The sequence below is a fragment of the Gossypium hirsutum genome, chromosome D04 (genome assembly GCF_007990345.1).
Source record: "Gossypium hirsutum isolate 1008001.06 chromosome D04, Gossypium_hirsutum_v2.1, whole genome shotgun sequence".
Classification (NCBI taxonomy): Eukaryota; Viridiplantae; Streptophyta; class Magnoliopsida; order Malvales; family Malvaceae; genus Gossypium; species Gossypium hirsutum.
Window position 1 is genome coordinate 39,078,332 of NC_053440.1, and position 16,479 is coordinate 39,094,810.

At 31.1% G+C, this 16,479-nt stretch overlaps 1 protein-coding gene and 1 long non-coding RNA gene across 10 annotated transcripts; one reads left to right on the forward strand and one right to left on the reverse strand.

Moving 5' to 3' along the window:
- Positions 1 to 1,282: 1,282 nt before the first annotated feature.
- Positions 1,283 to 9,158, reverse strand: LOC121216159 (uncharacterized). Of its 6 annotated transcripts, none has more exons than XR_005912181.1 (5): positions 8,289 to 8,457; positions 7,313 to 7,410; positions 5,123 to 5,204; positions 4,803 to 5,015; positions 1,283 to 1,431 (listed from the first exon to the last, which is right to left on the reverse strand). It is a non-coding gene; the product is annotated as an uncharacterized lncRNA (long non-coding RNA). The 6 variants fall into 6 exon arrangements; XR_005912182.1 differs by lacking the exon at positions 1,283 to 1,431 and adding an exon at positions 5,345 to 5,480 and having other exon boundaries at positions 4,040 to 5,015; positions 8,289 to 8,490; XR_005912183.1 differs by lacking the exon at positions 1,283 to 1,431 and adding an exon at positions 5,345 to 5,432 and having other exon boundaries at positions 4,040 to 5,015; positions 8,289 to 8,481.
- On the forward strand, positions 5,987 to 10,905 carry LOC121216158 (L10-interacting MYB domain-containing protein-like). 4 transcript variants are annotated; one of them, XM_041091491.1, is made up of 5 exons: positions 6,209 to 6,332; positions 7,195 to 7,245; positions 9,668 to 10,015; positions 10,123 to 10,296; positions 10,330 to 10,905. In XM_041091491.1, exons 3-5 carry the CDS (start codon positions 9,668 to 9,670, stop codon positions 10,459 to 10,461), a joined length of 654 nt encoding a protein of 217 aa, XP_040947425.1. In that variant the 5' UTR covers positions 6,209 to 6,332; positions 7,195 to 7,245; the 3' UTR covers positions 10,462 to 10,905. The 4 variants fall into 4 exon arrangements, with proteins under 4 accessions (XP_040947423.1, XP_040947424.1, XP_040947425.1 ...); XM_041091489.1 differs by lacking the exon at positions 6,209 to 6,332 and adding an exon at positions 5,987 to 6,124 and having other exon boundaries at positions 10,123 to 10,905; XM_041091490.1 differs by lacking the exon at positions 6,209 to 6,332 and adding an exon at positions 5,995 to 6,128 and having other exon boundaries at positions 10,123 to 10,905.
- Positions 10,906 to 16,479: the final 5,574 nt, after the last annotated feature.

Below are 16,479 nucleotides of genomic sequence, written 5' to 3' on the forward strand. Positions count from 1 at the left end.
GAGAAGGAAAATGTAAGATTTTTAATTAGTTTTAACTTTATTCTTGATTTTTTTTTAGAATTATAACCAATTTGGGAACATATGTAAATATTAAAGGTTATTTTTTTAAAAAACTATAATCAAATTGATACAATTTACAAATGTTGAAGGCTAAATTTATTAATATACAAATTTTAAATTGTCACTTCATCATTCCTTCACAAACTTAATGACAATTAATGGAATTGAACTAGAAAAGGTAAATGCGATTAATCGAATAATCATTTTGTAATTTTTTTAATTAAACGACAAAAAAAATAAAATCAAACATAGGTAGATGATTTATAATGTAGTTTACCCAAAAATAAACAAGTTGGATTTAAGTTAAAGGTAACGGGATTTCATAAATATTAATTTTACCATTCTAACCAAAATCTCATTTATTATTATATTAATATTTATAAATATATTTATTACATAAATTTTTCACCATTTTAATTTTTTTAAAAGAATTTAAGGAGGGTTTTTTATATTTATTGCAAGTCACAACATTTCATTAGCTTTTTTTTCTTGCTTAATCTATAAATTGGTATCTAAATTATATCTCTCTTTTTTTCTATTTTGGCACCTAAATTTTTTGGGGTTACAAGTAGTACTTAAACTACTTTTTTCTTGAACTCCATGTGATGGCTTGATAGTTTAAGGGTGTTCACTGCTTTAGGCGTGGCCTAGGTTCAAGTCGCGTTAGTAGCATTTGTTGTTCAGCTTTTTCCCTGTTATTGTATTTCACTATCTAAAAAAGGATAAGTGATCAAACCGGTCAAGCCATCAATTCGATCAAATAAATTATTAAAAATTCATAAAATAAATAAAAATGATTAAAAATAGAGAAAATCTATTCAATTGGCCCGTATTGTTTCATAGGTCAACTGGTTCAATTCCTCTCGCCAGACCGATACCGCTATTGGTTCCCAGATTAACATGTCTATTTAACCTGGTTCCAAATGTAACATTCACAACCCGACCTAAACGTTAGATCCGAATTTGGAAGATTACATTAGCCACCAAGGTGTCCCAATAAGCTATCAAAGTTTATTAAACTATCACCTTAAAACATTTATTTATTTTAGAAGAAAACTTAGTTAATTTACTAATTATTTTATTACTCAAAGTTTTAATTATAATTTAATAACAGAAAAGTGATATTTATTTATGTTTTTTAATAAAATCGAGGTTCATGCATAACTAATTTATATTCATAATTTGAACTCCTAAGATTAAATTAAATGTCATGCAAGCTATAAAATAAAACACAGATTCTATGTCCCATGCCACAATTCCAAAATAAAATAATACAGTCATTGAATAATTAAAAGATCAAATAATAAATCTCAAATATTTTATTAACTAAAACCAAGTCAATCACTTCAAATGTCACGTCCGCGTCCTAACCTGGTGGGTTATTTGTAAGGATCAAAATTAAAGAATGAGTGAGCTATGACGTTCAGTGAGTTCAATCACAAGAAAACCAGTACAAACAATTAAGCATATGGAAATATGTCACACAGAGATAATTTACAATGGCAACATCAGAATATCAATGTTTCAGATCATTCAACAATATACATATATATGTCATATCAAAATATATATATGTCATATCAAAAATCCAGTTTTTGTATGCACATGTTTTTATGGATGCCTTACAGTTTCAGTTTTAACAGCAAATATTTTACCCCACTGCTACACACCAAATTGAGAGTTCCCTTGAACTCTATCCACTAACACACCAAATTGTGGCTTAGCCACTAATAGTTTGTAGAGAAACTGCCAATGGCTATGGACACACAGCAAAATCCCGCACATGAAATCTACCTCTAGCTGTGGGTGGGTACACAGCAAAGTCTTGCAGATGAAATCTACCTTTGGCTATAAATTACATAACAAATATCCCGCAAATGGAATCTGCCTCTAGCTGTGGATACATACCAAATTTTGCAGATAAATTGCCAGTACTTCCTACATACATATCATCCCACCCAATGCAATGCAATATGGCATGCTTAAAACAAATCAATACTATAGCATTTCATATGATTTTAACAGAACAATACGGTGCCAATCAATATGTTTATAACAGTTCGATATAATAGCAAATAATATATTATAACAGATCAATTTGGTGGCAAAAGTCATGCTTATTATGTGTTCGGTTTAACAGTAACATAAGGCATGTTGTACGTACAATCTCAAATACCGATACAATAGACAATGTATTAATCACAATTCATGCAAATATATATAATATTACTCTAGTCAATCAAATCATGGATTCTAACATTATTCATATCATCAAGGACTTGATTGAATAAAATAAAACACTAAAAATAATTCGAAAACCATTTAGAGACTAAACTGAAAAAATCATAGAATTCTGGGAAAAATTATAAATTCTGAAAAGTATGGGCACGCAGCCGTATGGGATGCTATAGATCGTGTGGAGGGGTTACACAGTTGTGTGGCCAGGTCGTGTAACAGATTGTAGCCATATGGAATTTTCAAAATTAAGCTATAGGGGAGACACGATCTGGTGGTAGGCCGTGTGGAGGGTTTTTGGCCATGTGAAATTTGAACTATCCTAGGGTTTTAGAAGCACATGGTCGTGTATTTGAACGTGTGGACCATACGTATGGTCCACACATCCATGTGGCCCTAATCCTAGACACAGTTTGCTCCGATTTACTCATAAAGATCACACATCTATCACCAGGATCTCAACCAACGTTCTTTGCACTCAAATCTAGGTCGATGCACCTAAAACAGGTCCTTCAAATGATATTTATACACAAGTTAATGATGGATTTCAAGATTGACATGATTTACTCAAGATTTGGGCAAGAATCCGAAAAAGATTGTTAGATTGAACAAAAATTTACGTCGTTCATTACTACTATAGAAATTACAAGTTTTGATCATTGAAACGAGGAATACTTACTGGTCTTGGATGAAAGAAATGAGTGCTAACAACAATGAAATTGACAATCGATAGGAAAAATGATTCGAACAAAAATTAATTTCAGATTCAGGATGCAAAAATAATTTTAGGAATGAAGAGAAAATATTTTGGAAAAAAAATGATAAAGAAAAAAGAGAAGAAATGGGCGAACAGTGACTTAAACTTAAGACTCTAAGGAGTGTACTAACTACTTAACCATCAAGCCTAAGTCATTTATTGGATAATTATTTCAATTAACCTCCTATATTTTGGGGCGTGACACTAAAAACACTGGTTTTGATTAATGAAAGAATTTTTTCGATCCTATCAAGTTCAACAAGGAAGCGATGAAGTTCAAAAATAAAACTAATCACCAGCATCTCGACCTCGGAAGGGCAAATTTTGAGCTTTATTTGTATCACTACAGCAAAAGAGACTTTTAGCGGCGTTTTTTAAGCTTTTAGCGGCGTTTTTTAAGCTTTTAGCGGCGTTTTAAGCGCCGCTATTACTTTTAGCGGTGCTTGTCAATAACCATCGCCACTAATTTTAGCGGCATGTTTTACATAAACGCCGCTAAAGATCATAGCCTTTAGCGGCGCTTTTCCATCAAACGCCGCTAAAGATCATGGTCTTTAGTGGCACTTTTTCCACAAACACCGCTAAAGGTCATGATCTTTAGCCGCGCTTTTACCACAAACGCCACTAAAAGTCATGATCTTTAGCGGTGCTTTTTACCACAAACGTCGCTAGAAGTCATGATCTTTAGCGACGCTTTTACCACAAACGCCGCTAAAAACATGACTTTTAAAAAATTAATTAAATAATATTTATTTCTTTGATAAATATTATATTATGTTTTATTTTTGTAATTTAAACTTTTAAACTATATACTTTTAAGGTTAAAAGAAAATTAATTAAATTAAATTTTCTATTAAAATTTTAACTTTAAAGCTAAATATAAAATTAATAAATTTAAATTTAGAATTAAAATATTATGTTTAAATAAATGACCAATTTACCTCACAACTCATTTGATCTATATTAACTCGGCTACAAAACACGTAATAATTAACAATCATGGTTAAAGAAGCTAGTACACAAGGTAGCTACAAAACCCTGTTTCAATAACACCAAATTCAAGTTCCGACTAAGATAAACGACCATGGAATGCAACATTAAATAACACTCCACTTGAAAAAGTGCTAAGCCTTGGCTTTTCCAACTTGAAGAGACTGAATCCTCTACTACACCTTTAATATCTAAAGGATGCAAAACCAAATGATCAGATAAACTAACAAACTTGGTAAACAACAGAGATGTTAAAAATAAAAAATATATATAGCCATTAAGGCTCAAAAAAAATATAACAAACAATTATGTGCAGCTTTAGTAGCAGCTTGAACCATACTAACAAACAATCTCAATCATAGCTCTTCCATGTGTCACAAATAGGCATTCTTTCTAATGATTGTCTAAACTATTCAATTTTTTAACAACGAACAATAGTATTAATTTGCAAAAAGCAAAACAGAAACATGCTGCACTACTGTTGTTTACTGTTATATAGAAATGTCTTATATAGCATAAAAGAGAACTAAGGCACAAAAAAAAGAAGAAGAACACCATAATAATTAAATTGATCATTGATATATTCAATTTATCCAATACAGGTATATTCAATTTTTCCAAGTTTTTCCATGAATCTGAAGGGTCATAACTCTATACCTATCATGTCCAAACATGACTCAAACATGGGTGCCAGACTCAGGTATTTCAAGAAAAATAAAAAATCACAGCAACATTGGCCAACAGAAGGGATAACGTATACCTTGGTCAAGCAGTATATTGCCGCTCATCTTGTCAGCCAACTACCTCTTAGAGACAAAAGTGGACAGAAAAAACAAAACCAGAGTATATTCGTGTAGTGTCAAACCTCGGGAAATTTCATAATTGCTTGCTGAATACCTCCATGATCAAGTGGCAGAATATTGTAGGCAAACAACTCAGATCTAGCTTGAATGCTCTCTCTGTTAGCAAGGGCCTTCAAAGGAAAAAAGTGATATAACATAAGATGACAATCATAGTAACAAAATCCAGATATTACAAAATACTATGGTAAGAAGGCTAAATCATAGGGGGAAATAGAACCTGAGGACCAGCTATAACTGTCTTTAGTACTTCATACAACACAGAAGCAATTCTACATGCATCTAGCAACTTCTCCCCATGACTAATCCAGAAAGAAAGAGGAAACAGAACAAAAGTGAATAACACGTTAATTTCATGTAGAGGACATATATTTTTGTATAAAGTGCATGTCTTAAAAAGTGCATGCCTTAAAAAGTAATTTAAAAACAAACTAATTATAACCTTTTTTCATCTTTCTTTCCCTAACTTTTTTTCTTTTTTCTCTTGTATTCTCCTTTCTTTTCCCCCATTACTTTCCCAAATCCATCCTCTATGGGGAAGGAGTTTAGAACAAAAAGGAAAATAGAAGATTTTAGAACTGCAATTTCATCACAAAGTCAACGACAATTAACAAAATTAGACAAAAAAAAACAAAAAAACAAATACAATTTGGATAACTATTTTGTAATTTTTTTAATTAGATGACCAAAAATAAAACTTAAAGCATAATTGTAGCTTACCCAAAAATTAATAAAATTTAAGTCATAAATAAGTATCTTTTGGCTTTGCATCATTGATTCATGTGAATAAAAGACATCACTTTAGCCATGTAATTATTATATGCTTCTCAACCCCTTTCATGGAGTTATTCTAATAATATTGTTATTTAAAAAGATAAATCATGAACAATACAAAGCAATATCTAGCACCAAACACAAAACAAGTATCAGATATGAATATAAATCCGACACATTATGTTATGTAGCATATATATGATAAAGTTATGTCATTGATGCCCTACACGCCCCCTTTTACTCATTAATGGCCACCAAAATGATGATTAAAGGACACTACGGCCTCCTTTGGTTTACCAGTGAAGACCAGTGTGGTGCAGTGAGGGATAGTAAACTCACTGGTATGCTGTTTGGTTCAACAGCACAATGCAGTGAAAACTTATTTCAGCCACACTGATATGCTGAAAACAGGCTGGAGGATTCAGCTGCAGTGAAAGCCAGTACAATTGTAGGTATTTTTTTGAGACAAACATACCCATACTTTTATTTATTATTTTACCATTTTAGCCTTGAAACTTAAATTAATTTCTTCCCCAACCACAGTTGTTTTCAAATTTGGGAACGGAACAGCCATTTTCTTTTTCATATTTGTGAAGTAAAACACTAATTTCTCCCCTCTTTTTTGCTTTGTTCTTGATTGTGGCTGCTTTTTGAAGGTATTTTCATTAATTTCTTGTTATCTCTAGTTCTGGCTTCTTCTACTCTTCTTTGTCACAGTTGTTATTATTATTACTATTATTTTTGAGAACGAAACAACCATTTTCTTTTGCAACACTGATTTCTCCCCTCTTTTTGCTTTGTTCTTGGTTGTGGCTGAGGTATTTTCATTAATTTCTTATTATCTCTAGTTCTGGCTTCTTCTACTCTTCTTTGTCGCAGTTGTTAGTCCTTTTGACTATTGATGTTAAAGCAGTAGATTAATGATCTAATGTTTTAGAAGTGTATTTGGTTAATTTTTTGTCTGTTTGCTGAGAAATGTGAGCTTAAAAAAAGAACTTTTACCATTTCTGTTTTGTTATTATTGCACTCAAATTTAAAACCCTGAACAGCAAAAAATGAGCTTAGTTGAATTTGGAGAATTGAAAAGAAAATAGACTTCGGCCTTGATGGGGTTGAGTTTTTGGAAGTACATACAAATAATTCTTTGTTTGTTTGCTAATAAATATGAGGAAAAGCAAGATGAACTTTTCCCATTTCTGTTTTCTTCATATGAGCCTATTTTGATTTTCTTTGGGACTTAAATTTGAAGTCCTGAACACCAAAACTAAACTTAGTTGAATTTGGTTAATTGAAAAAATATATGGGAACTGAAAAAAAAACAAGTCCTTGTTGTGTTGATGGGATTGAGTTTTTAGAAGTGCATTGGGATAAATTCTTTGTTTGTTTGCTATGAAAAGTGAGAAGAAAATGAACCTTACAATTAAATAAATTCTTTGTTTGTTTGTTATGAAATGTGAGAAAAAAAAGTGAGCTTAGTTCAACATTCAATATTCTGTTCTTATGATTTGTGTCTTGCAGGTTGGAGGCTCTGAGGTGCCTACTTCATTTGTTAGTGTAGAAGCAGGCAAGGTATGTATTTGAAATAGTGAAACTTGTTTAAAATCGTGTAACTGCGAGGAAAAATGTAAAATCTTACCTACAAGTTTGATGTCTGTGTTATCAACCAACCATTGTGCCCCATCTTTCTTAAATCCTGTGAAGTCTGAAGTAAACTCTATTTTATGCATCAGCCTCCTGAAAATGAAAACATATCAACAATTTTAAGCCATTTCTGTAGAACAAAACAAAAGTCAATCCTATCAAGTAGTATCACCATTATTAAAGACATCTGATATTGTCATGCTTCAAAAATACTCTTGATAGGAGCCCACTCAACTATATTCGCTTCATGCATATGTAAATGCAGACAAATGAAAGTCATTACTCCGAAACAAAAGTCATTTCACATGCATAGTTCATGCTTTTCTAAGCTGATCATGCTAACTTTCATAAGCCGAAACACTAGTAAAAGTCATTACTCCAGCACTTTCAATTCACATTTACAATCAGTAATCCAAATATACCACATCTAGAACAATTTATCAATTTAATTTATATTCAACAAGTACTATTAAAATTTTAAATCTGAAACTAAGAAGGAACAAAGTTTTTTATTACAAAGAGATAAAAAAAACAAAAGAAAAAAGAGAAGAGAGTGGAAGGTCAAACTTTATCAATGGCATGGGTTCTTAAAAAATTATTTGATAACAAAGTAGCTTCTTTTTATTGGGAAATCTGGGTATTCTTTCTCAAGTTTGCTGAGAGAGAAAGAAATGGCAATAATTTTTTTCTTTTAACTTTATTGTGTTTTGGTTTAGTTTACAATACTTTTATGTTTGTTTCCCGAGAAAATTTCAAATAAGCTGAGAATTATGGAATTCATTTTATCAAAAACTCTTGTTCTTATTATTTATATCTAAATTTCTATCATAAAAACTCAAATTCCATAGCTTTCTAAACCATAGCAGATTATCAATTAGTCACTATAACAAAAATTATCAAGTGGGTTTTGAAGAGAATTAAGCAAGGAGTTCAAAACTACTAAAATGTAACAAAATTAACTAGAAATTCACCTTGAATTTTGATCTCAAATTGCCGAAATTTCAAAGCTTTTCTTCTCCAACATTCGGCTCCCCAAAAGATGAACATGCAAGCACTCACATATTTGTGTTTTGTTTTATCAATATTTGAGTTATTACTAATTTACTATATTAGCCTTTCTAATTGATTTTAAACCGGCACATATAGCATGGACATATACGGCACTCATCAAATTAAAAGGGTTATTTACCAATTAAGTACTTAAGATCAATCTTCACTAATAATTTCATCTTAACAATCTCCAAATTACCGTCTATGCTTTTGTCTAAGGTTAATTTACAACATAAGCACTCAAAGTTATAAAACCAATCCAATTCGGCACTAAAATGAATGCATGCATGGCTTTCTAATTTTTATGTTTTATAATACTTACAATAATAATTATCTTACCAAAATAAACTTAAATAACATATAAAAAAAATCATGCATAATGCCATTTAAATTATTATTCTACCGTCCATTACAACTAAATGGTTTAATAACCATGCAAACACTTTAATTAATAAAACCACATACAATTCAATCCTATTAAAACTGCCCTCAATATTTTCATAATTTGCAATCATATCCTTTTTAATTAATTAAGCACACAAACCTTAAAATTTAAACACGAGTTACCTGTTAGTGTTAAGTGTTTTAAAAAGCACACGATGTACTCCTCTGGTAATTTTCCCTGGAAGAAGAGAAGAACTAAAGACACTCAAATTGTAGACTATGACAGTAAAGATAATTTTTAGTGACACCAATGATGAAAACTAGAGAAAATTATCTCAAAAATGCAAAAATAAAAGCTAAAAATAACCAAAATATCTCATAAAGTTTTTTTCAAACTTATAAAAAAATGCTAGTAAGTACAAAAAGTATAGAAACAACAGTAGCATGAAACCACAAAACAAAAGTCCTTTAAAGTCAGAGCTCAATCAATTGATCACTAAAGCCATAAACTTGCAATCAAATACAGTCACAAACTGCACATTCATGACCATGAATACTTCAAATGTCGATGAAAAAAATCAGAAGTTACCATGATGTTTAAAGCATGAGTTAGATAGTCTTGAACACCATCTTGCCAAAGCTCATCAAGGAGATTTTACAATACATACATAGCCTAATCCTAAGTTGTAAAACCATCTTAATAGTTTGCTGAACCAAGTAAAACAGAACTAAGGTTGTGGTTGGGGAGGAGGGCCCTGATGAGCTTATTTAGGATCTTTGAGAATTTTTTCTTTAGTGTTTATCTTATGGCTTTCATCCATTCGTGATGTACTATTCTTATTTTTTATGAAACTATATTATTATATCTAATTATATATTTATGGTCTATTGACATTTAAAATCAAAATAATAATAGATGGTAAAGACACGAAATTTTGTGGAGGGAGATAGTAGCTTAGCAACAAAAGCTGTTTGGGACGATGAGTTGGCGTTGATATTTTGTGAACTTTGCGTAAATGAAGTCAATGCTGGCAATAGACCGACAACTCATCTAAACTCAAAGGGATGGGAAAATGTCATTGCTCTTTTTCAAGCAAAAACACAAAAAAATTATGGAAAACCTCAATTGAAAAATAAGTGGGATACATTAAAAAAGGAATGGAGGTTATGGAGGGAGTTGCTTAAGGAATCTACAGGTATTGGATGGTGTCCATTGAAAAAGACGGTCGATGCTACCGAAGAGTGGTGGGCTGAAAAAATACAGGTTAATGTTAACTTTATCATTATTTTAATGCATAAAGTTTTTTAAAATTAATAATTTACAGTTATAAAAATCTTAGTATAACATTTAACGTTTAACATATTATGTAGGAAAATCCTGATTTTAAAGGATTTAAGAAGAAAGGAATTGAACCACAATTGAATGAGTTAATGTGGCAAATGTTTGGTGGCATTGTAGCCACTGGAGAGAACGCATGGCACCTTCGTCTGGTGTTCTTCCACGTGGGGTTCCTATGGGAGATGATGCACCTAATGAGGGATTTGGTGATTCAGATGAACATAGTAACGAGAATGAAGGTATTCCCCCTGATGAGGTACCATCAAACCCTTCTCATGGAATCCCTAATCGAAGAAAGGAAACACTTGGGGTTGTACACGGTAAGGGAAAAAAATCAAGTTCAAGTAGAAAATCATCAAGAAATACATTAACTACTCGGATTGAGAAATTGTGTGAGAGTATGGCTAGTCCAAGGAAGTCAGTGAACGAAATTATTTTTCCTCACTCTCAATATACTATTTCAAATGCAATGGATGCTTTGCGTGCTTTGGGAGATGAAATTCCAAAAAGAGATGAACTGTACTATTTTGCCACCAAAATGTTCCAAATACCAGTGAAACGAGAAATGTTTTTGAACTTAGATCCAGATGATAGGGTTTGGTGGCTTCGACGTGAGTATGCTGAACAAAATCCAATTGCATCATTTTCATCCTTGGTAGCAACATCCCCATTTCCCTTCCAACCATACCATCAACCACCTCCACCATCAGCTCCTTAGAAATATTATTGTAATATAACTATACTACTTTTTTATATGTAAGACTAATGTATGCTACTTTGTATGTTTGGTATTTTTATGTTATGCTTTTAATCAAGTTTCTGTGTTGTATAGAATGTCACGAGATTTTAAAGGATTTATTTTCATTTGATTACTTTTTCAGGTTATGGATGAATTTAACAATATGTATAATAGTTTTGATATGAATTATGATCCCTCTGAATTAAGTGAAGAAGCTCAACGAAGAATAGCCACAATTGTTACCCAAGTTGAGCACAACAATTATCATAATGAGGAAGAATATGTGTTAAGCAGTGTATTGGTACACCATGAAACTTATTTCACTATGCAACCGCGTATGGATTCAAATTATACTGGTCAAATGTGGGTGGACGAAGTATTAAATGGGCACGATGATCGTTGCATGATTAGTTTTAGAATGCCAAAAAATATATTTCACAGATTGTTGCATGATTTGCAAACAAATTATGGCTTAAAGAATGGGAAAGTATCGGCAATGGAGAAGTTAGCATTATCATTGTACATTCTTGGAAATAGAGAATCAAATTCAAATGCAACAGAGCGATTTCAACGATCTGGGGAAACTGTTAGTCGAATTTTTACTGATATGTTGCATATATTTGCTCGAATGGGAATAGACACGATTAAACCCATTGAAGGTCAATTCGAGGAAGTACCGAACCATATTCGACATGATACAAGATATTGGCCTCACTTTAAGGTAAAATTTACACAATCTTTATATTTTTAAAACATAAATTATTTCTAACTTTTATCTCATTACTTGTATTTATTTTAAAGGATTGTATTGGGGCCATAGATGGAACACACATAAAAGCATGCATTTCGCCTTCTTCTCAAATACCTTATATCGGACGGAAAGGTGAACCAACTCAAAATATTATGGCAGCTTGTGACTTCAACATGTGCTTTATTTTTGCATTTCCTGGTTGGGAAGGAACAGCACATGATAGTAGAATTTTTTTGCAAGCACTTAGAAAGCAAGAGTTGAAGTTTCCACACCCTCCACCAGGTCGAACTTTAATTTTTTAATTACTTTTTATATAAAAAATATTTTTAATTTATTTTTAAACTTGATATTATGTTTTACTTTTTTTGCAGGAAAATATTATCTTGTGGATTCCGGATATCCACAAATGGCAGGTTTTCTAGGTCCATATAGGGGGGAACGATATCATTTACCTGATTTTCGTCGAGGTAATCATCAAGTATCTGGAAAAAAAGAAATCTTTAATCATGCCCATTCTTCGTTACGCTCTGTGATTGAACGAACATTTGGAGTGTGGAAAAAAAATGGCCAATATTAAGAGATATTCCAAGTTATTCATTCGACAAGCAAGTTTTAATAGTTATTGCAACAATGGTTTTTCATAATTACATTCGAAGACATGCTTGGTCAAATGATGAGGATTTTTGAAAATTTGAGAATATACCGGACATGCCAGTCTCTTCAAGCCAATTTGACAGAGGTGAATCGAGTTCTTCTAACAGAGAAAGTGACCTTGAAATCACAATGTTAAGGGAAACCATTGCAACTAGTTTAATGAATCAATATTTGTAAACACATTTTGTATCATAACCTAATTTCTAGTATAATGAAACTTGTTATGTCTTATGTTACTATATTTTTTTATTAAAAATCATCCGTTTAGATACTTCAAAATTAGATCCAAGTATAATGTTATTATTTATGAAAATAATATTTATCATTGTTATAAAAAAATATTTAATTATAACTATAAAAAAATTAAAAATAATTATCATTTTATCTAATAAATAATTTAAATTATTTATATAATTCATTAAAATATTGAAAGATACATTTTAATATTTTATTAAATGAATTTGCATATTTTAATAATTTTAAAAAATAAAATAATTTAAATAACTTCTATTATATATCAATTCTAATCTGATGTCCTTAATAGTCATTTTTCATTCTCACCTCACCGCTACAGCTGCGTTTGAATCCAAACACACACCCCACCATTGTTTCTAATATCACCGCTACAGTACCCAATCTCACCGCTACAGTAACTAATCTCACCGCCACCGCTGTTTTTAACCTCACCGGAGGTAAACACACCGCCCATCCAAACTAGCCCTAAACAAACCCTTTTATCACTTTAAACTGAAGTAGACAAGTAATAACAAAAAAAGGAAAAAAGAGAGAACAATGATTAACAACATAGCCCATGTTAAATTTTTAATCATAGCAAAATCCATTTTTCTTAACAGTAGCTCAGCCAGTACTTAATACTTATGTTGCGAAAAATGGTCCTTGGTTCTGTTTAAGGTATGCATGAACAACCCTCTCATTTCATCATCCCTGTAAAATGAAGCTAGAAGTCAAAAGATTCTGTGAAAATTACCATTCATTCACTACTTTTCAAATTCTTCAAATACTCTATTTTCTTCATTCACTACTTTTTTTGCTACTATTGTATTTATGTAAATAGCAGCAAAACAATCCTGAACTGCAGAAGACATGTTAAAAAGCACAAAGCGAAAACATAGAGAAGCTTCTTCATGTGTATATATATAGTATTAAGCAAATTAGGGATGTACCTTGAATTGAACCCCAAGACTGAAATTCTTGTGAAAAATGGAATTGTTCCTTTCATCAGCTTCATCCCCGGGAGAACACTTGACCCCACAAATTGAACAGGCATGGAGAAGAAAATCAGATTGACCTAACTCTAAATGAAACTGTGCATAACTTCTCTTCTTATTTAGATTTCTCCCATTTGAACCACATTCTTCCCTTGAAACCCTAGTCTCTGATATGGGTTTGTCAAACTTGTCATCGCCAAATTCTTTTTTCTTGTCATTCCTTAAAAAGTCCCAAAAGTAAATAAAATTAAAAAAATAAAGCAAAACAAAAAACCAGGATATCAACAAACCCTTCTATCAGTTTCATCATTTCTTCCAGCGATATGTCTGGGTGATCCCATCCCATGTTCTGGTTTTCTTCCTTGAAGTCTGTTGTTGGAAATGGGAAATTTGGGGGATTTCAGCTGAACAAAAATAAAATTTTATTTCGGGGATTTAGGGCGCACGACGGAGATGAGAAGAAGAGGGAGTAATGAGCGGGTAACCAAAATTTTTTTTTGAAAGTGAGCGGGATTTTGATTATCTTTTATTTGCTTCCACATTTGCGGCGTTTTAAAGAAAAAACACCACTACCTAAATTGAAATGACACCATATTGAAAAATTATAATACATATTTGCGACATTTTTTATCAAAACGCCGATAATGTGTACATTTTGCGGTGTTTTTCCTGAAAACGCCAATAAGAAATTTAAATTCTTCTATTGAAACGGTGCCGTTTTAGGAAATTTTAATACATAGTAATGGCGTTTTTTGTTGAAAACGCCGCTAAAGCTCGCATATTTTTTATATTCAATTATTGTATATTTCTTATAAATTTTACATAAAGAATTATTAAATATTTTTAAATATAAAAGCATTAATTAATTGTATAAAATTGTATAATTTAACAAATCTCAAAAAAACCTTAAACCCTAAATTAACCATTCAATATACATAAAGTCTATCTATTATATATCTCTTAAATAATATAAACTATACTCATAATTTTAATATATTAAATTTATTATTATATCTTTTACAATTATATAAGAACATTTTAATATATAAATTAAAAAAAACTAATTAATCTAAACCCTAAACCTTAACTCGACCCTTGAAACCCTAAATCCCTAACTCTTAACCCTTAACCCCTAACTCATAACCCCTAAACCTTAAATCCCAACCCTTAAACCATAATCCCTAATCCATACTTCCTAAATCCATATATAATCCCCAAACCTTAAAATAGTAACTCCTAAACTGGCCTTAAATCTTAAATTAACCATATACCGTAAACCATATAAACCCTAAACTATAATGATAATTAATTAAATACTTTAAAATTGATACTATCTTATCTTTTTCAATTATATATGAAATTATTTAATATATAAATTAAAAAACATATTTAAAATGTAAATTAAAAAATAATTAATCTAAACCCAAAACCCTAACTCGACCCATGAATCCCTAAACTCTAAATCTCTAACTCTTAATCCCTAAACCCCTAACCCCTAACCCCTAACCCTTAAACCTTAAATCCCAATCCTTAAACCATAATCCCTAATCCATAATCCCTAAATTCATACTCCATAAACCTTAAAATAGTAACTCTTAAATCGGCCTTAAATCTTAAATAAATCATATACCTTAAACCAAAGATCCTAAACTATAGTGATAATTAATTCAATATTTTAAAATTAATACTATCTCTTTTACGATTATATAAGAAATTTTTTAATATATAAATTAAAAAATAATTAGTAATCATGTACCCAAAAAACTTTAAAATTATTTTAAATAATAGTATTTTAATTTTTCCATGTGTTTTATTTCAAATTATTTCTACGTGTTATTATTCTTTTCTGAAGATTTTAAATATTCAATTAGAAATAAATTGAATTTTATTTAATTAATATAAATAAACCAATTAAGATAAAGTGTTTTTAGCGGCGCTTTTTGAAAAATGCCGCTAAAACCCCGAGCGTTAGTGACGCTTTTTGAAAAACGCTGCTAAAACCCCGAGCATTAGTGTCGCTTTTTGAAAAACGCCGCTAAAGCCCCCAGCATTAGCGGCGCTTTTTGAAAAATGCCGTTAAAGCCCCCAGCATTAGCGGCGCTTTTTCAAAAATGCCGCTAAAGCCCCCAGCGTTAGCGGCGCTTTTTCAAAAACGCCGCTAAAACCTCAAGCATTAGCGGCGCTTTCTCAAAAACACCGCTAAATCCCTGAACATTAGTGGCGCTTTTTTGAAAACGCCACGAAAGCCTCGAAAGGTAAGAAAACGGCGGTTTTGGTTTTTTGCAACGCCGCTAATGCTCGATCTTTTGTGGCGGTTTCCATAAAGCGCCGCTAATGCTCGATTTTTACCAGCATTTTTTGTTCAAACGCCGCTAAAAGTGCCGCTAAAAGCCTGTTTTGGTGTAGTGTATTGTTAGACATTATAAATGAAGAAGAAAGAATTTTTTTTAAAAAAAATAGAGAAATAATGTAAATGGAAAAAAATGAAAGAATTTATTTTTTTAAAGTTTTTATGATGTTGCAATCTATTATTAGCTGAAACTTTTTTTAACCGATATAAAATTTTGGGGTAAATTGATAATAAAATATTAGTTTAAATATTACTTGTGACAAAAAAGTTCAAATACCGAAAAATGTATAATTTAGATAATAACTCATGGGTTAATACTTTTTTTTTAAATAGACTTAACAGTTTTACTAACCATTGAACTAACGAATATACCAACTTAAGAAAAAATAGTTTTGGTATCACTTGTGATAAAAAAAAATTGTTCAACCAAAAAGTTTAGGTACTTATATGAGAAAAAAAAATGTATAATTTAAGTAGAAATTTGCGGGTTAATTTTCTAATAAAATGACAATGTGAATTGCGGTTACAATATCAATAGAAGGGCAAGGTATTATTTAGGGATAAGTAAGGAAAACCGAAAAATTGAAAATCGACTCGAATCAAGGTGCTCGGACGGTTTATGGAACACAAGTTAAAAAATCGAGATTACCTAAAACTGAACCAATT